Here is a 20,152-nt window from a genome sequence, read left to right on the forward strand (position 1 = left end):
GCAAGTAGAGTGCTACTCTGTATGGTTCACAGTAAACAAAGGTCCAACGTAGGTGTTTGTGATGTATATCTCCTTTTATTGGATCGTCACAGAATGGAAATTCACAGCCAGCTGACACGTGTTTCGTTATGGGTCTATACAAATCTCGACACCATAACTCTTCAGGGCTCAATGGCTGATTCCTTATCTGTAAGGGCCCTAATCCGGTGATAATTCCAACCCGGCAGGGTACCCAAATAGTAGAATATTGATGGTGTAGAGGTTCAGTTTCAGCCGTTAATAATCAAAATGTACAGAAGGTTAGCCAACCTTCAAAACAATATGTAGCAACAATAATCCCAAAGTCCAAGTCGTGGGCTAATAGAAATCTCTCCACAGTCTACCACACGGGTACGTGTGGTATCCAAGTTCTGGGTAGAATCACCCTCGAGGCCAATCGCGTCCCCGACCCGGAAGTGTCTTCCGGGTCGGGGACGCGATTGGCCTCGAGGGTGATTCTACCCAGAACTTGGATACCACACGTACCCCTGTCATAACCTATGTCATCTGAAAGAAACACGTTAGTATTAGATTCCTTACCTTAGAATATCCCCAGGCGTCAGTCTGGATCCGGAAACTTTTGCGTAGCAGTACCCCTGCGCGTCGGTGGGCGTCGTCTGCAGGCGTCCCCTGCGGCTCCGCGTCCGTCGTCGGCGTCGTGCGCCGTGATGACGTCGCTGGAGTATATGGATGCCGCCTCCGCGCGCTGACGTCAGTTCTTCTTTTTTCCGCGCCAGTAAGCGCAGATCCGAAGAGCAGTACTCCGGTCTTTTGACCAAGTTTTGTTAACTTTTATAACTTTTTGGTGCCGGTAGGATGCCCGGTTTCAAGAATTGTGACGGTTGTGACCGCACGATGTCGGTCACGGACCATCACCGACTCTGCCTCCGGTCCCTGGGCCCCGACCACGACGTGGACGCCTGCGTCGATTGCCGGGCCTTGACAAATAAGGCTAGACGGGAGCGGTCCCGCAAGCTACTCGAGCTCCGGGTGTCGGCCCCGCGTCGAGAGCGGTCCCGGTCCGGCCGGAGGTCCAGGGAGCGTTCGAGGGAGCGGTCGCGGAGCCGTGCCGAGCGCTCCGGAAGTAGTCACCATTCGTCTGGTTCCTCAGGTAGGAAACACAAGAAGTCGGGGCGTCGTCATCGTACCTCCGACTCCCCCCGACGCTCGCGCGACGTGGCCGGGGGTTCGGGTGACCCTACCCCCGCGGCTCCGCAAGAGTCGCCGGCGCGGCCTGCTCCATACCCTCCGGTCCCTGGGCTAGGCGCGACGCCTGAGGAGACTGAGGCGTTCCTCATGGCCATGAGGGCGCTCACTCCTCCGATGGGGCCTACGGCGCCTTCGGGCCCAGTGCTACCGTCCGGGGGCCCTAGCGGTCCGGGTGTCCCTGCCTCGACGCCATCGGGTGCTCCGGCCCCGGTGCCGCCGACGGCTCCGATCCCAGCGCCGCAGGGGCCTTCGGGGTCGACGCCGGCTGGTCTACCTGCCTCTCCGGCGCCGATTCCATCGGGGTTACCCCCGACGCCGTCCCCGCGCGGCGCCGGTTCTCCTGTGCCGGCTCCGGGCGGCGTCGTCCCCATACCCTCCCCGAATCCGGACGCGGAGTCGGACCGGCGTCGCTCGACGCCGGGCTCGACGCCGATGGGGCCTGTGAACCCCGAGGAGCCGGTCTACATTGTTGACTCCGAGTATGGAGATGATGTAGAGTACGGAGAGGGTTGGGAGGGGTCTGAAGACCCTCTGTCACGTGAGTGTCAGTACGACGTGGACTGGACAGGTGATTTGGGTGATGCCAGTGGTCTGGACGACTCTCCTAACCCTGGCTTTATCTCGCCTCCTACCGTGGCGTCGGAGGAGGGTGCTGCCTATTCAGTGGTGTTGATGAGGGCTGCCAAGGCCTTACACCTTGAGCTCCCCGTCGCGGCCGTGAGGCCTAACATCCTCACTGAGCTCTTCAAACCGCAGTCATGCCCACAGGAGCCACTGCTGCCGTTTAACGAAGCCTTGTCGGACGTTCTTTTGGGCACGTGGTCCAGGCCCTCTTCAGGTTCGCCTGTTGATAGGAACGTGGCCAGACGCCACCGTCCGTGTCCGGACGACCCCAAGTTCCTGTCTACCTATCCCACCCCTGAGAGTCTGGTGATCCAGGCCTCGACTTCCCAGACCGCATTCCCGTCGACCCCGCCCGACCGGGAATCTAAGAGGTACGACCAGTATGGCAAGAAGGTCTTCTCGTCCCTGAGTTTGGGACTGCGGTCTTGCAACACCGCTTGCCTCTTGGGCCGCTACACCCACTCTGTGTGGGATACGGTCGCGGAACTGCTGCCAGAATGCCCCATGGAGGTGCGGGCGAAGCTCGGCAAGGCTGTTGCTGAGGGCCGAGACGCAGCAAAATATTCCATACGGTGTGGTCTTGATACGACCGACTCGCTGGGCAGAGCGATGTCCACGACGGTGGCGATTCGTCGCCACGCCTGGCTAAGATCCGCCAACTTTTCGGCAGATGTCCAGAATGCCTTGATGGACATGCCGTTTGATGGCTGTCGCCTATTTGGTGACAAGGCGGACCACGCGCTGGAGCGCTTCAAGGACTCCAGGGTCACGGCCAAGTCCTTGGGTCTCTCGACCCAGCGCCAGCAAACGGGTTTGTTTCGCTCCTTTCGTGGCCAAGGAAGGGGCGTCCCCACACGTGCTGCCAGCCACGCGCCGCAACAATCTTTTCAACGCGGTGGCGGCTGTGGAAACCGCCGTGGAGGCGGTCAGGGTCAACGGCGGGGTCAGACCACACCTCCCCCCGCAGCATCAGCCTCCAAATCCTCCTAGTCCGTGCTTTCAGGCCCATGTGACGCCAGTGGGTGGCAGGGTTCGCCATCACCTCGCCCGCTGGCGCGCAATCACATCGGACAGGTGGGTGCTGCAACTCGTCCGAAGGGGCTACTCCCTCCCCTTCGAGACCACTCCTCCAGCCATGCCACCGCAGAACCACCGTGTGTCGGGGGACCACTTGACACTTCTGCAGGGGGTAGTTACGGCCCTCTTGGCCAAGGGGGCCATCGAGCGCGTTCCTGGGCCAGAAGTAGGGCGTGGTTGCTATTCCCACTACTTTCTGGTGCCCAAGAAGGACAAAGGGGGCCTACGTCCTATCTTGGATCTACGGAACGTCAACGGCTTCCTCCGGAAAAAGAAGTTCAAGGTGTTGACATTAGCTCAGGTCTTGGCTGCTCTAGACCCGCAAGACTGGATGGTAGCGTTGGACTTGCAGGATGCGTATTTTCACATCCCCGTCCTGCCGGCCCACCGGCGTTACCTGCGGTTCACGGTAGGCCAGGAGCACTTTCAGTTTATCGTGCTCCCCTTCGGCCTTACCAGCACCCCACGGATGTTCACAAAGGTGATGGCGGTGGTTGCAGCCCATCTGCGCAGGTTGGGGGTTTCAGTCTTCCCCTACCTAGACGACTGGTTGTTGAAGGCGGGCTCGCCCCAGACAGTCGTCCACCAGCTTCAGATGACGGCAGACCTCTTGCACGACCTGGGGTTTTCCATCAATGTGCCGAAATCACACCTGAATCCCTCTCAAAAGCTCCTTTTCATCGGAGCGGTTCTGGACTCGGCGCAGTTTCGGGTTTATCCTCTGGAACGGCGGGTCCGGGATATACAGGCTTTGATTCCCATCTTTCAGCCGCTATCCCGGGTTTCGGTCAGGTTGACGCTGCGGCTGCTGGGGCTGATGGCTTCCTGCATCCTTCTGATGCATCACGCCCGGTGGCGGATGCGGGCTCTGCAGTGGGACCTGAAGTTTCAGTGGGCCCAGCATCAGGGCAACTTGTCCGACCATGTCTTGATCTCAGAGGGCACTGCGAGACAACTGCAGTGGTGGCTTACGGACCGCGATTGGGTCAGAGGCAGATCCCTCTCCCTTCCCCACCCGGAGCACGTTGTCGTGACGGACGCGTCCCTCCAGGGCTGGGGGGTCCACTTGGGAGAGGCAGAGATCAGAGGCATCTGGTCTCCGGCGGAGTCCCGGCTCCATATAAACCTGTTGGAGTTACGGGCGATTCGTCTAGCACTGAAGGCATTCCTCCCCTTTGTCAACGGGAGTGTAGTGCAGGTGTTCACGGACAACACCACCGCCATGTGGTACTGCAACAAGCAGGGCGGGGTGGGGTCGTGGACCCTTTGCCAGGAGGCTCTGCGTCTCTGGCAATGGCTGGAACGTCAGGGCGTGACTCTGACGGTTCAACACCTGGCAGGTTCTCTGAACGCCAGGGCGGACAAACTCAGCCGTCGGTGCTCGATGGATCACGAATGGCGTCTGAACTCGGACGTGGCGCAAGGCCTCTTTCTGCAATGGGGAGTGCCTTGGTTAGATCTATTCGCCACAGAAGAGAACGCGCAATGTCATCAGTTCTGCGCGTTGGAGTTTCCAAGACGGCACTCGCACGGCAACGCCTTTCGGCGCGAGTGGAGTTGCGGTCTGTTATACGCCTTTCCGCCTATACCACTTCTGCCCAGAGTGCTGAAGAAGATCAGGCGCAACCGGGCCCAAGTTATCCTTGTGGCTCCGGACTGGGCTCGAAGGTACTGGTATCCCGAGCTACTCAGCATGTCAGTCGGTCCCCCGATCCGCCTGCCTCTTCAGGAGGACCTTCTGTCGCAGCAGCAGGGGACGGTCCTCCACCCGAACCTGTCCAGTCTCCACCTCCATGCTTGGAGATTGAGCGGCGGCAGTTGAGGCCATTTGACTTGCCTCCTGAAGTCTGTGATGTGATTCTGGCAGCCAGGCGTCCCTCCACAAAGTCGGTATACGCCTGTCGGTGGAACAGATTTGTGGCATGGTGCACAGCAAAGGCTGTGGACCCTCTTTCTGCCCCTCTTTCCGCGGTTCTTCTTTTTCTTCTCTCTCTTGCCCAGCAGGGCTCTGCTCTGGGCACTATCAAGGGCTACCTTTCGGCCCTTTCGGCCTTTCTGAGGCTGCCTGATCAACCTTCTTTGTTCAAGTCCCCTGTGGTAACGAGATTCTTGAAGGGCATCACACACATGTATCCTCCTGTTCCGTTTGTGATGCCTCAGTGGGACTTGAACCTGGTTCTAACATTCTTGATGTGTGCTCCCTTTGAGCCACTTCATTCCTGTCCTCTCCGTCTCCTGACTTTAAAGACGGACTTCCTGGTTGCCATCACCTCTGCCAGGAGAGTGAGTGAGCTCCAGGCTCTTTCTATCAAACCTCCTTTCTTGTCCATTCATCCATATAAGGTGGTTCTAAGGACTAGACCTTCTTTCCTGCCCAAAGTAGTTTCTGCTTTTCACATCGGGCAGTCCATCACCCTCCCCTCCTTCTTCCCGCCTCCGCATCCTTCAAAGGATGAAGAGCGGCTCCATCGTCTGGACCCAAAACGTGCGCTTTCATTTTATATGGATCGCACACGCCAGTTCCGGGTGGATGACCAACTGTTTGTTGGCTACGTGGGTGCGAAGAAGGGACGGGCGGTACATAAACGGACCATCTCTCGGTGGGTCGTTCTGTGCATCAAAGCGTGCTACTCTTTGGCTCGGAAGGAGCCTCCTGTTGGGCTGAGGGCCCATTCCACTCGGGCCACGGTGGCTACTACTGCCCTGGGCCGGGGAGTCCCCTTGCATGACATTTGCCAGGCGGCTACGTGGGCCTCTCTACACACCTTTGCGAAGCACTACTGCCTGGACAGTCAAGTCCGGAGGGATGGCTTCTTTGGCCGTTCTGTCCTCCAGGACTTTCTGGTGTAGGAATGTATTGGTTCGCAGACCCACCACCGGGGTTGGTATTGCTGGGGTATCTATTCTAAGGTAAGGAATCTAATACTAACGTGTTTCTTTCAGATGAACAAGTTACTTACCTTCGGTAACGATATATCTGTAAGAAACATTAGTTAGTATTAGATTCCTTACCGACCCACCCATCCTCCCCGTTCTGCGAACTGATACCTAGGGTTAAGGACATCCCTTTCAGGGCCCTAGTTTCAAATGGCACCAGTGTTGGTTCTCACATGGCTCTGCGTGTTCTGGCGCGGAAAAGCTGTGTGCAAAGAACTGGCGTCAGCGCGCGGAGGCGGCGTCTATATACTCCAGCGACGTCATCACGGCGCACGACGCCGACTACGGACGCGGAGCCGCAGGGAACGACTGCAGACGACGCCTACCGACGCGCAGGGGTACGCAAAAGTTTCCGGATCCAGACTGACGCCTGGGGATATTCTAAGGTAAGGAATCTAATACTAACTAATGTTTCTTACAGATATATCGTTACCGAAGGTAAGTAACTTGTTCTACAAGACCAAAACAAAAAGCCCAATAAAATTTGGTTAAAAAATAAATAAGTCAAACACCAGGGGCGCTAAGAGGTATGGTTTCTGTAACACACCCCTCAATGCCCGATTTATGGAACCTGGGATGGGGGCTTGTAGGGGGGGGGGCTGATGTTGGCCACCCATACTTCCAGGGGTATTTGGAAAGATCATTAGTATTAAAGTGTCCCTGAAACCCTCTCCCACTGCATACTTTGCAGTTCCATCTGATCAAAATACACTTCGTCCACAGTGGCTCCACTTTGGCCACATGGTCCATCTCCACAAGAAAAAGACTTCAGACACTTGTGCCTTTTGGGATGTTTTTGATGCTATTAACAGCTCCCATTCAGTTGGTAAACCTGTGTGAATAGTAACACAAAGATTTCTTTCATGCAGGAAACTTGATGTAGTGCAAAGTAAGGCTTTCATGATGCAGGTATTGTTTAGATGAAACTTGACACTATCTTGGAGTGGTAACTGTAGGAAAGTAGGATCTGCTGTCATGGTTACCCCCACTTATTGCCTGATGTCATGCTGTTTGCTGACTAGTCTGACTTGGATCCTGCTAACCATGACACCAGTCTCTGTGCTCTCGCCCCTAAATTGGCAATGTTAAGTACTTAAGTACACCCCAGATTGGCTACTGGTGTACCCTAGTATATGGCACCAAGGTACCCAGGGCATAGGTCCACCAGGGGCCTCCCATGGGCTGAAGCATGTATTATGACACCCACAAGAGACCCTCAAATTGTGACTCCAGGCCTGCCACTGCTAGCACCACTTACGACAGATATATATTTTCTTATATCTGAGGTCCATGAACTTAAAACCTATAAGTCAAACCTGAAGGCAGGGTGCTCGGTTCTAAGTGCGCGGGTAACCCTGCATGCTGGCCACCCCTACAATCTTCGGCGTCCATTCTCCCGGGTTGTAAGCGCATCAGCCATTACGATATATATATAGTGCACTACATACCCGCGAGGGTCTCAAGGCGCCGGGCAGGGGTGGGGGGCTACTGATCGAACAGCAAGGTCTTGAGTATCCTCCTGAAGTTCAGCTGGTCTTGGGTCTGTCGTAGGCTCAGTGGGAGGGTGTTCCTTGTCTTAGTGGCGAGGTGGGAGAAGGGTCTCCCATCGGTGGTTGTCCTTTGGATGCGCGGGACGGTAGCGAGTAAGAGGTCGGCAGAGCGTAGCTGGCAGTTGGGGATGTACAAGGAGAACCGTCTGTTGAGGTAGGCTGGGCCGGTCTTGTGGAGTGCCTTGTGTGTGTGGGAGAGGAGCTTGAAGGATATTCTGTTGTTGACGGGGAGCCAGTGCAGGTTTCTCAGGTGGGGGGTGATGTGGCCGTGGCGTGGTACGTCGAGGATCAGTCGTGCCGAGGTGTTTTGAATGCGTTGTAGTTGTTTGATGAGGTTGGGCGGGGCTCCCACAAAGAGGGCATTTCCATAGTCGAGTCTGCTGCTGACGAGGGCCTGGGTCACTGACTTTCTTGTATCTGTCGGGATCCATCTGTAGATCTTGCGGAGCATGCGGAGGGTGTTGAAGCAAGAGGAGGAGATGGCGTTGACTTGCTTGGTTATGAGAGCATTGAGTTGAGGATGATTCCCAGGTTGCGTGCGTGGTCGTTGGGTGTCAGGGCTGCCCCAGTGCAGTCGGCCACTAGGAGTCATTCCAGGCTGAAGGGTTGGAGGCGAGGATGAGGACCTCCGTCTTGTCCGAGTTCAGCGTCAGACGGCTGGTCTTCATCCAGTCGGCCACGGCCTTCAATCCTTTGTGGAGGTTGGCTTTGGCAGTGATGGGGTCCTTGGTGAGGGAGAGGATCAGCTGAGTGTCATCGGCGTAGGAGATTATGTTGAGGTTCTGCAGTCGGGCTACGTGTGCGAGCTGGGCCATGTAAATGTTGAACTGCGTCGGGCTGAGAGAGGATCGCTGGTGTACGCCGCAGATGATCTCGGAGGCTTTGGAACGGAATGGGGGAGGCGGACACTCTGGGTTCTGCCGGAGAGGAAGGAGGTGGTCCAATCCAGAGCCTTGTCTTGGATCCCTGCGGCGTGCCGGTAGTGTGCAGTGGCAGACGGTTTAGAAGGCAGCAGAGAGATCTAGGAGAATGAGTCTCGCCGTTGTCCAGCAGGGTCCTGTTGTCATCGGTGGCGGCGATGAGGGCAGTCTCGGTGCTGTGGTTGCTGCGGAACCCTGACTGGGAATGGCCCAGGATTCTGTTTTCTTCGAGGTATCGGGTTAGCTGTCTGTTGACGGTTTTCTCGATGACCTTGGCAGGGAAGGGAAGCAGAGAGATGGGCCGGTCGGTTCTTGAGGTCTCTTGAGTCTGCCTTGGGTTTTTTGAGTAGGGCGTTGATCTCAGTGTATTTCCAGATCTCTGGGTAGGTCGCGGTCTTGAGGGAGAGATTGATGACGTTGCACAGGTGGGGTGCGATGGAGCTGCTTGCTCTGTTGAAGACGTAGTGCAGGAATGGGTCTGACGGAGAGCCGGAGTGTATTGTGTGCATGGTCTTGATGGTGTCATTGATGCTCAAGTTGGCCCAGGTTAGCAGTGGCTCGTAGTCGAAGGTGTGCGGAGGGTCTGTTGTGTTGCTGTTTGTTGGGGCTGTCTCGGTGTTGAAGCTGTTGTGGATGTCTGCTATCTTGCAGTGGAAGAAGGTGGTGAGAGAGTCACACAGGGCTTGCGACTGCGGGATGACGTTGGTGTTGGAGCTGGGGTCGGAGAGTTCCTTCACGATGTTGAAACGCTCCTTGCTATTGTATGCGTTGTTGTCAAGGTTGTCTTTGAAGGAGGTCCTCTTGGCCGGCCTGATGAGATGGTGGTGGTTGCGGATGGCGTCCTTGTGTGCTGCGTGGCTGTCTGGAATTTGTTCACTGTGCCATTTCTTTAGTTTCCGGCAGGCTTGCTTGGAGGCTAGGAGTTCTGGGGTGAGGGTGAACCAGCTGGCCCTCTTGCTTGTGTCTCTGTGGGGGGGTTTCTTCAGTGGGGCGAGGTTGTTGGCACAGTCCTCGATCCAGCATCTGAGGCTGTGGGCAGCGTTGTCGGTGTTGGAGGGTTCGATGGGTGGGATAGGAGCAAAGTTTACGTGTAGTTGGTCTTCGGTGATTTTACCCCAGCAGCAGCGAGGGATCTGTTGGGTGCGGTGGTGTGTGGTGGGCTTCTGGAAGGCGAAGTGGATGCAGCGGTGGTCGGTCAAGAGGAGTTCGGTGGTGTGGCTGACGGAGACGTGCGGGCTTGAGGAGAAAACGGGGTCAAGCGTGTGGCCGGCAGAGTGGGTGGGCGTTGTGACGAGTTGCTTCAGTCAGAGGTTGACGAGGTTTGTGGAGTTGTTGTCGTTGTTGTTCTCAAGGTGAAAGTTCAGGTCTCCGAGGAGGATATAGTCGGTGGAGGTCAGGGAGTGCGTGCTGATCAAGTCGGCGATGGAGTTTCTGAACTGGCGGCGGGATCCGGGGGGTCGGTGGATGAGGGTGCCTCTGAGGGTGGAGTTAGGGTCTGTGTCGATCTGGAAATGCATGTCTTTGGCAGTGCTGAGCGCGTTGTCGGTGCTAGTCGAGACCCTGATGCTGTTCCTGTGGATGATGACGATTCCTCCTCTGACTCCGTTGGTGCGGTCTCTGCGGGTGATCCTTTAGCCTTCTGGGATGCATATGGCGATGTCAGGTGCAGAGGAGTCGTTAAACCAGATCTCTGTCAGGAAGACAACGTCCGGGGATGTTGTGTCGAGCAGGTCACAGAGCTCGACGGCATGCTTGCGTGCGGAGCGGGTGTTCAGTAGTATGCATCACAGGTGGTTGGGGTCTTTCTTGGCGGGTAGTTCGTCGGCTCGGAGTCTGGTGTAGCTGCAGTTCCAACAGGTGAAGGGGTCGTGTGTGTGTTTTGGGCGGCCTCGAAGCAGGTGTGGCTCCATCCGGAGGTAAGAGCGTGCAGAGTGCTGGCGTTGTAGTGGCGGCAGTCGTTGTGGTGGGTGCGGGGGCCAGGGGTTCTGACGCTGGGCGCGGTCCAGGCGTGGACGGGTGCAGACGGGCTAGCCTTAGGCACGGCTGTGCAGCGGCCGGCATATATGGGGACGTGGGAGGGAGGAGCAGCGTGGAGGCGCGAGGCCGGGGTAGTGGGCCGTATGGAGGACGGGGCCACAGGGGACCCAGCGGCGAGGGCGGTGAGGGACAACGAAGGTAACAGGGCACAAAAAAACGAGTGGGACATAAGGCAAAAGGGGCACAGAAACGAGGAAAAAACGAATGACACAGAGGGCAGAAGGGCACAAAAAACGAGTGGAACAGAGGGCAGAAGGGCACAATAAACGAGTGGAACAGAAGGCAAAAGGGGAGCAAAAACAAGGGAAAAACGAGTGGCACAGAAGGCAGTAGGGCACATTAAAGGAGTGGAACAGAAGGCAAAAGGAGCACAAAAAGGAGGGAAAAACGAGTGGCACAAAAGGCAAAGGGCACAGAAATACCGGAAAAATGTTTGGCACAGAGGCAAAATACAGACCACAGAAATACTGGGGCAGCTAAGAACAGAAGGCAGAACGTGCAGAGAGGCACGGGGGCAGCGAGGGGAACAGAAGGGAAAACCGGGCAGAGACACGGAAGCAGCGAGGGGAACAGAAGGGAAAACCGGGCAGAGACACGGGGGCAGCGAGGGATACAGAAGGAAAGACCAGGCAGAGAGAGCACGGGGCAGCGAGGGGAACAGAGGGAAGAAAAAGGGGCAAGGACCACGTACAGGCAGTGGGGGAAGACAGACAACAGCAGTCACAGACACAACAACGAAAATACAGGCAATACAATAAAAGCAATAAAGCCTACCACTGGCCACCAGGGATGAGGCGCAGGTGGTAGCCTGCGGGTGGTCGAAGACCTTGAACTTCCTCAGCAGCGGCAGCTAGGGCAGGGCGACACAGGCGGTGCTGTGCGGAGGGGTAGGGACCTACCTGTTGGGGTCAAGGGTCGCTCTTTAAACTGGCTGGAAGGAACCCTGTCATGTTTGATCTCAAATATGTTGGAACCATACCCCCACACCGTAAACTGGGTGGGAGTATGATTCTACCACTGTAAAGCTCCTCCAAAAGGCCCTCAGTGCTTGGTGTCAAACATGTTGGAATCATACCGCCACACCGTAAACGGTGTGGGGGTATGATTTAATGCACTGTAAAGCTCCTCTGGGAGCTCCCGTACCTTTCTTCCAGAACCGGAAAGTAAGCTAGGGCTGCTGCCGACCAGAAACAGGTTTATGCCCTCCTGCTGCTAAGCCAAGCTCAAGCATGGGAAGTCCGAACAATAGATATCCTGTCACAGGGAGGTGTGACCACCTCCCAGATAGGGTTTAGTGTATTGGGGCAGGGTGGGGGTGCTTGCCAGCGCCACTGAGACTGCTTGAAGGGCAAACTTGGTACCCTCCCAGCATACTCCAGTTTAAACCAGTTCGAATAATCCCAACCCTTTCCTAAGGGTACTTAAGGGCCTACTTGTGGGTGGGTCCCTAGATTCATCATGGGACAAGATTCAGATCAGACACTACTTCATCTTAGACGGACTGGGCACTCTAGACTTTGCTGGACTTTGCTCTGGGCACCAAGGCTCCAATTAGAAAGACTCCTGTTACTCTTGGTCTCATTGTCCTGCTCATCTGGTGCAACGTCTGTGCCTGTGCTCCATACAGGAACCTTCCAAGGCCTGTGGATATCCAAGACACCCAAGGAATCTCCCTTGGAGTGAAGAAGACACTCCCCTACATCTGCAGGCACCGCCACGCAGCTGACTGGTGTGCTGCTCCTGTGCTCCCACGGACTCCAAAAGGCTCAGCAACACAAGTGGTGGTTCTACAACTCCCTTGAGGCTTGCACTGTCTTCTCACCAGGTTTGAGGCCAGTATCCCTCGTCGGAACCATCGGAACCGAACCCCTGTGCACTGCGTCGACTGCCTACAGGCTTGTTGCTCTCTTCCTCAGAGATCTTCGGGCTCCAAGAAGCTCCTCCTACAGCCAAGATCGTCATACTCGCCACAGCCTTTGCACCGTGGGCCTGTATCTTTGCTGAGCTGATCGAGATCCTCCTGCAACTCGTGTGCCTCCAGCCTGTGGATCTTCTCGAGGGTCTTCTTCGACTCCAGTGGGCTCCAGTGATTGCTCAGGGCCTACTCCGAATCCCCTCCTTGTGATGAGTCACTCGGACCTTGCTGGTCCTACTGCTGCACCTTTTTTCTTGCAAGGCTTGTTGGTGCTCCTGACAGACACCATCCCCTCAGCTCTCATCATCCAGCGTGGGACAGCTCATGAATGGCTCTTGCTCTTCCACAGAATCACCTGGTCCACACAGCTGCAGCTCTAAGGTCATTGTCAACTCTTCTGCATCTCCTGACATCGGTGGGCATTTATCTTCCGTGCCTTCTGGTCACTCCTGAGTGGCATAGACTCTGTCCCCTCTGCTTGCAGATACTTCTCAACTTGAATCCACCTTTGGTTTCCACCGGACACTTTCACCTTCTTCACCAGCGGGGCATCTTTTTGAAGTCCACCATTGAGTTTGATGCCGGTTTTTGATGCCACTTCACATCTAAGCACCCGGCTTCCTTGCTGTAGGTATCCTGGATCCTAGGGTATCCACGAATAGGGTGGCTCTTCAAACTTCTGTCTTCCACAGAGTTTCTTCAGGGTCCACTGGGAAGGGCCCTTTTTATTTAAAATTGCAACTGCGACTTACCCATTGACTCGAATTGAGCACGCAGTCGTGTTCCCACTCTGCACACGGTCTCCATGGGGTTCCTGAGTACTTACCTAGGGTGGTTCCTTGGGTACCCAGCACTTCTACGTCTTCTGGGTACAGTCGTGGTTTGCATCCTACTATTTTAGTATATGGTTTGGTCTCCCCCTGGCGACCACTGTGTATTCGTGCTACTTACCTGTCTTTATTGCAAAGTATTGTGTGCATTGTGTTATATCTTCGGGTAGGAGATATTGTTATGTGTTAGTGTGTGTCTTATAATTATTAGATTTTTTATACATACACTACGTGGTTCTTTTTCAATTAACCTATACCAATAAGATTAAGATCTGGTAAAACAAGCTGCTTTACACTCCTTCTGGACAAAGCTTGAATTCTGCTCTCCACAACTACCACTTGGAGAGCTTTCTAAGGTTTTCTAAGACCACTAAAATCACCATAATGTTGGTCTGGATTGGTGTAGGGTGCTACCCTTAAATAGGCGAGCACATGTACTAAGCCAGCCTCCTACAGTAACCCAATGAGAAACAGTATAACATATCATTGCAAGAAGACCACCTCAAGCTCATGCCTTTTCTATTAATTGCACAGAAAATAAGCATTGACAAAATTAATATCAGTGAGTTGTTACAGGCACATTACAAGCATCAGCAAAGCCATTTGTCAAGGAAGACTGATTGGCTTTGCCAATGCTTGTCATTTTTTTGTACCTTCATGTCCTCTGACTTCTGAGCAAGCAGTGCTCATGTTCATGTATACAACTTATTGTATTTGCTTTAAAAAACGTATCTCCTATTGACAAAAACAGTGCTGTTTTTTGCCTATGGTATGGGAGGGCTCTGTTAAGTGTTTTTACAGAGGTATCTAGACAGCTTTAGCTGGATTTTTTCTATTTTTCCTACGCTGTGTCTAACATTGGTGTGGCATTATATTTAATATGATGCACTTTCTTTTCTTTTATTCAAAATATTAAAACATTTAGAAGTAAAAAATAAAGTGACTTCCTTGATAATGCCATTTATGATTTTCATTTTGTTAAAGTCTTAATCTAGCAGTTCTTCTTTTCTAGGCTATTCCTTCAACAAGACCTCTGCAACTTGGTTGGCTCTGGCCCGTGTAGCTGGTCTTTGCAACCGTGCAGTCTTCCAAGCAGAACAAGACAGCCTTCCTATCAATAAGGTGAGTGAAGACACTCACATTGGTCGAATTAAGACCGTTCTGACAAAAAATATGGTTAAAATAAGTTACCAGCATGCAGTGTTGTAAAATTGATTTGTAATACATGATTCTAATTACAGATTCCTCACCTTTAGAATATCCCCAGGTGCCAAACTGGATCTGAAACATTTTACGGCAGTGCTCCTGTGAGCTGATAGGTGGCACTGTATGCCTCCACAGTGACTCCCTGTTTGTAGGGGGCCGCTTCTCCATACTTATGCCAATTCCTTACTTTCCACGCCCTCCACAGCTCCCACACCGGCAAAAGGAGGTTGGTGATGGTGATTACATGATGATCAGGAGGGGGGAGAGAGCGTATATGATTCTCACGATCAGCCTATTGATTAATCATGTAAACCCTCCTCCACCCAAGAGGGTGAATCGGACACTTACCTATTTCCTGTTAATGTCAGTCCCGAGCCAACTTCTAATGACTCACCTCACCTGAGAATAGTGGCTATCCCCGAAGCCTTCTAGAGCAGCCAAAGCAAGCTTTCTAATCTACCACTAAACATCTGTCACCCTTAGCATCACTTTTAATGTCAAAAAGTAAATTTTCAAAGGACTCGGTATTGGAAGCAGCACAGAAGAAATGTAAGTTTAAGTCTTGTAAAGCTTGTGGAAAAAGACACATCTACATGGATAATTTGCATACCAAGTGCCTTCACTTGGTATTCAACTATGGACACAAACCTAAGAAATGTAACAATTGAAAAACTTTCCCCACTAAGACATTTAAGGTTAGGGAGAAAAGGTTGGTTTTACAAACCTCGAAGGGAAGGTTGAGGATTCCAGCTCTGCAGATCAGGAAAGAACTTCTGAACCAGCTTTAGAGCAGTCAAAGGCACAGTCACGTACCCTCTGTCACTGCTGGTTTGGGCCTGGCAGCTGTTGTCAGCTGGTGGCAGGTAATATGAGAGTGAGCTGCCTAAGAAACATACTCAGAAAACCATAGGTTGTTGTCTCCAGGGTCAGATTTGCCACTGAAGAAAGGTGGTACCAATTCAGTCAGGTATACAATAGTTGAGAATTGAGATTAGGATGGCGATGACAGAGCAACGTGCATTGCTGATTTTGGTAAATCCACGAGGACTAAGGCAAGTCAACCTTCCACGCCATCAGTGAGGGGACACCCATTAAAGCCAATACTGTTGAAGAAACATCCACCATTGACGGTCATTGCTCCTTTGTTGATGACACATCCGTCAGTGGTTGGAGTGCAGTCATCTGTGTTGTCCATGGTGCTTTCATGCTCTTTGACGAAGTGCTCAATCCTGAGCGATACCTTCACAATGGCAGATTGACATCCATTGATGACCCACCCTTTGACAAGCACTTCATCAACAAGCTTACCTAGGATGGTTCCTTGGGTACCCAGCACTTCTACGTCTTCTGGGTACAGTCGTGGTTTGCATCCTACTATTTTAGTCTATGGTTTGGTCTCCCCCTGGCGACCACTGTGTATTCGTGCTACACAATGACAGATGTTATTCATCCATCTCCAAATTTTTCAGTTCCAACAGTTGTTTCTTTGGTATCATCTGCTCCTGCAGCTTCTCCTTTGTCATCTGTTCTGCCTCTAGAATCCCTCATGGTTTCATCAGTGCCATCCTAGAAGGAACATCATGCAGTAGGCATCCTCAAGGCAGGAGAGTGATGACAAGCATGATGAGCCAGATCTGCACTAAATCAATATTTCTTCTATGATGAATAGGTTCAGTGAGAAAATCAAGGAGCCACAAAGTGTACTGACATACATATCCTCTATCTGGTAATGAAAGATGCAGAAGAGGAGGAGGGAAGGCCCAATCGACCTGAGCATAGATGTCAAACTGAAGTTTCTGCTATAAGGTGGCATTGGTATCTGATAGAGACGTCTACCTTACAGATTCCTTACCTTTGAATTTTTCCAGGCGTCAGGCTGGATCCGGAAACTTTTGCTGAGCAATACCCCTTGCGTGCGCCATCGGGTGGCTCCATTTGGCTCCATGTGATGTCGTCGGTTATGTTGTTGCGGTGCCTATATAATCAGCACACGGACATCAATTATTTTCTTTCCACGCTAGTTAAGTGCCGAGCCGGGAAGAGCTACCCCTATGTCGCTTTATGACAGGTATTTTCTCAACTTTTTGTCGAATTCGGAATCTGTTTCTACTTAGTGTGTGAGGATGCCTTCAAGGAAGACAGGTTTCAAGCCATGCTGTGCCTGCCACCGCATGATATCGTTACCGACCCCCACCTCATCTGCCTCTGGTGTCTCAAGCGCGACCACGATTCGAAGTTGTGACCGGACTGCCGGGCCATGGCTCCGAAGGCCTTGCGGGAGCAGGCGATGAAGCTCTTTGGGGCCTAGCCTTTGACACCGTCCAGCGAAACTCCGCCGAAGTCCCGATAAAAGAAGAGGAGATTGCAGGACCACTCCCGGAGCCCAAGTCCTCTTCACCCACTCGAGGTCCTGGGGACACACGGGGAAGCGGCACAAGGAGAAGAAGTCAAGTGGATTTCATCTTCACCTTGGCTGTCGTCCGTCGACGGGATAGGTAAGGAGCACCAACGCTCTAGGCACGGTTCTGCGGAGCTAGAGCCAGGGGCCGACCCTGCTGGTGAGCCCCTGGGCCCGGCGGGATCGAAAGGGGCCCCATCAAGTTTGAAGTCATCGGCTCCAGTCACGTACCTGTGGGGCCTCATGGATCCGATCTCAGATCCGGGTCGACGCCGGTCATGGCAACGTAACCTCCTCGGGCATTGGACCTGCAGTGTTGTCTGTGTCCACTGCTTGCGCCAGCCCCATCCTAATCCCAGACGATAAGGAGTTGGAACGATGTCGCTCCACCCCAATTCCAGCATTGATTGAACCCAGGGGTTCTATTTTGTTACCAGAGCACTTTGAGGATGTGCTTGAGAAAGGTATGGGAGGGTTCTGTAAACCCTCTGGAACACCATGATGACTTTGCGGAGCATTTGGACTTGTATGGGGAACGTGGCATGCTCTCTCCGCCAACAGTGGCTTTGGAAGAAGGGGCATCCTATGCTATGGTGCCAATTTGCACCAACCACCTCAACACCTTTTGGTTTACGAAGATCAACAGGAGTGCGAGGGTCCTTCTTCCATTTGGATTTACATATACGGTGGTAAAAAGGGCAGCTGAGGTTCTAGGACTAGAACTGCCCTCCAGGCTGGTCAGTACTAATCTCCTGACTGAAGTGCTTCAACCTGGTGCATCCACTTCCAAAACCCCTTTTACCCTTTAATGAAGCACTTATTGACGTCCTTCTCAGGACATGGTACACGCCTAGCGTAGGGGCTCCTGTGAATAGGACAATTGTATGCCGCGATCGCCCAGCACCGGATGACCTGAAGTTCCTCTGCCAACATCCCATCAATAAAAATTTGCTGGTGCAGGCCTCCACTTCCCAGGGCGTGTTCCCTTCTGCCCCTCCGGATAGGGAATCCAAGAGGTTGGATTCATTTGGGAAGAAGTTGTTTTCTTCCTCCAGCCCGACATTGCGATTGGTGAATACCGCATGCTTATTGGTCCGTTTCTCCCACTCCCTTTGGGAGACGGTTGTGCAAGTCCTGCCACAGGTCCCAGCGGGGGTACAAAAGGGGGTGGTGATGGACGGAGCATCTGAATCAATCAAACACTCACACCCAGTCAAAAGATCTGGGTTTAATCCATCACCGATCTTTAGCCCACTCTGCCACCCCAGTTCAGACATGGCTATATGCAAATCAGCCTGACCCTGTGCCTCATGGGAACAGTCCAGCCCGAACTGCCAAGCCATGTCTTCCCTGGACCGGAAAAAAGCTTCCGAGGACCGGTTTCTGGCATTCCAGCCGTCTTCAGCCCGGCTTGCTTGAATCCAGTGGCAAAGTGAGCAAGCCACTCACGTCTGAGCATACCCTGCCACACTTATGGCGGCCAAAAGCGGTACAATTTTGGCCGCCATAAGTGTGGCAGGGTATGCTCAGACGTGAGTGGCTTGCTCACTTTGCCACTGGATTCAAGCAAGCCGGGCTGAAGACGGCAGAGGCGAAAGCTACTAAAATGAAATGTCGACGAGTGGAGCGGATGTGGCGCTCAGACTACAGTCAGAAAAACAAACTTGAATATACAAAAGTTCTACAGGAGTATAAACAAATAATTGTCCATGCTAAATATATCTATTTTACAGATAAAATTCAAAACTCCTCTAACTCCTCCAGGGAACTATTCAAAACCGTAGCCCATTTAGTCAAAAGCCCCCGGGACACAGTCTTTAGTCCGGATCAGAACTTTGTTAATGGCATTGCCACTTTTTTTCAAACTAAAGTACAAATGGTGTATGATGAGCTCAGCACTATGGTATCAGATACATCCACCAATGATGTAGGACAGCCCACTTTGACCACCTCCTGCTTCTCTAGTTTTCCTTTACTAGAGAAGAAGCAAGTATGCGATCTTCTCATCCAGATGAAATCTGGCTCCCCTCTAGATCCTTGCCCCCCCCTACGTATTACATATGATTCCAGAGAGCATCGCAAATGTGTTGACTCCCCTGCTAAATAAGATTATTAATCAAGGTGAATTCCCCAAAAGTTGGAAGATGGCCTGTATCAGACCTATTCTTAAGATGGACACTCTTGATCCTTCTGAACATAAGCACTACCGTCCCATATTGTGCCTGCCTCTACCTGCTAAGATCTTGGAAAAGGCCATGAATCAGGAAATTATGAGACATGTGGATGAAAAGAAGCTGTTAGATCCGTCACAGCACGGTTTTAGACCCCTTCATTCCACAGAATCCGCTCTTATCATGGCCACCGAAAAAATACGTAAGACCATGGATGAGGGTGGTCGGACGGCCCTGATAATATTAGACCTTACAGCGGCCTTCGACACTGTATTAACTACCCTAGGATTCACTGGTACTGCTCTGGCCCTTGTTGCCTCCTTTCTAGGCGCCCAAACTCATCAAGTGATCTGGAATGGATTACAATCAACTGAATTCTCCCTTCCGGCGGGGTCCCGCAAGGCTCGGCACTATCACCTACATTATTCAACCTATATGTTACTCCTTTAGCAGCCTTGATCAGATCTTATGACCTACAACTGGTGTCTTACGCCAATGACACTCAAATTGTAGTGTCAATCTCCCATTCCATCGAAGCCACGACTGAACGCTTCAGAAACTGCCTTGCCGGGGTGAAGAATTGGATGAGCCACAACGTTCTCAGATTAAATATGGATAAAACCGAAAATATAGAGTTCGGTCATAAACCATCTATCTGGAGTGATCTATGGTGGCCTCCCGAGGCAGGTTCTTGCCCTCTCCCTGTAGACATGGTCAGGAACCTTGGCTTTCTACTAGATAAGGATCTCTCATGTAAGGCCCAGGTTAATCAGGTGACATCGGCCTGTTTCTACAGTATTAAGGTGCTCAGAAAAGTCTTACCCTACATCCCGATCACGTTAAGAAAGACCGTGATTCACGGCGGAGGAACTGGGTGATGCACTGGGGCAGCTCAACACAGGGAAGGCACCCGGGCCGAGCGGCTTCCCGTGTGAATTCTATAAGAAGTTCCATCTCCAACTGGGGTCCCATTATAGGACCGCACTAGAGGCAGCGCGAGAAGTGGGTAGACTGCCAGCGACTGGCGCCATGCTGAGGTGGTGGTGTTTCAGAAACCAGGTAGGCCCCCTGATCGGCATGACTCGTACCGCCCTATATCATCGCTTAACATCGAGGCTAAATTGCTGGTTAAGGCGTTGGCGAACCGTCTCCTCCTGTATGTGGCCGATCTGGTCCACCCGGATCAGGCGGGCTTTATGCCACAAAGAGCGACGCAACACAATATTCGCAGGGCGCAGA

General features: G+C 52.8%; 1 protein-coding gene across 1 annotated transcript in view; it reads left to right on the forward strand.

The window, feature by feature from the left end:
* Nucleotides 1–20,152, forward strand: part of LOC147699077 (sodium/potassium-transporting ATPase subunit alpha-1-like) — a 3,282,495-nt gene that overhangs the window by 2,156,102 nt on the left and 1,106,241 nt on the right. The window contains exon 16 of the mRNA XM_086936300.1: nt 14,151–14,260. Coding sequence (XP_086792426.1) covers nt 14,151–14,260 — 110 coding nt within the window. The remainder of the gene's footprint in view (nt 1–14,150; nt 14,261–20,152) is intronic.

The sequence above is a fragment of the Lissotriton vulgaris genome, chromosome 8 (assembly GCF_964263255.1).
Source record: "Lissotriton vulgaris chromosome 8, aLisVul1.2, whole genome shotgun sequence".
Lineage (NCBI taxonomy): Eukaryota > Metazoa > Chordata > Amphibia > Caudata > Salamandridae > Lissotriton > Lissotriton vulgaris.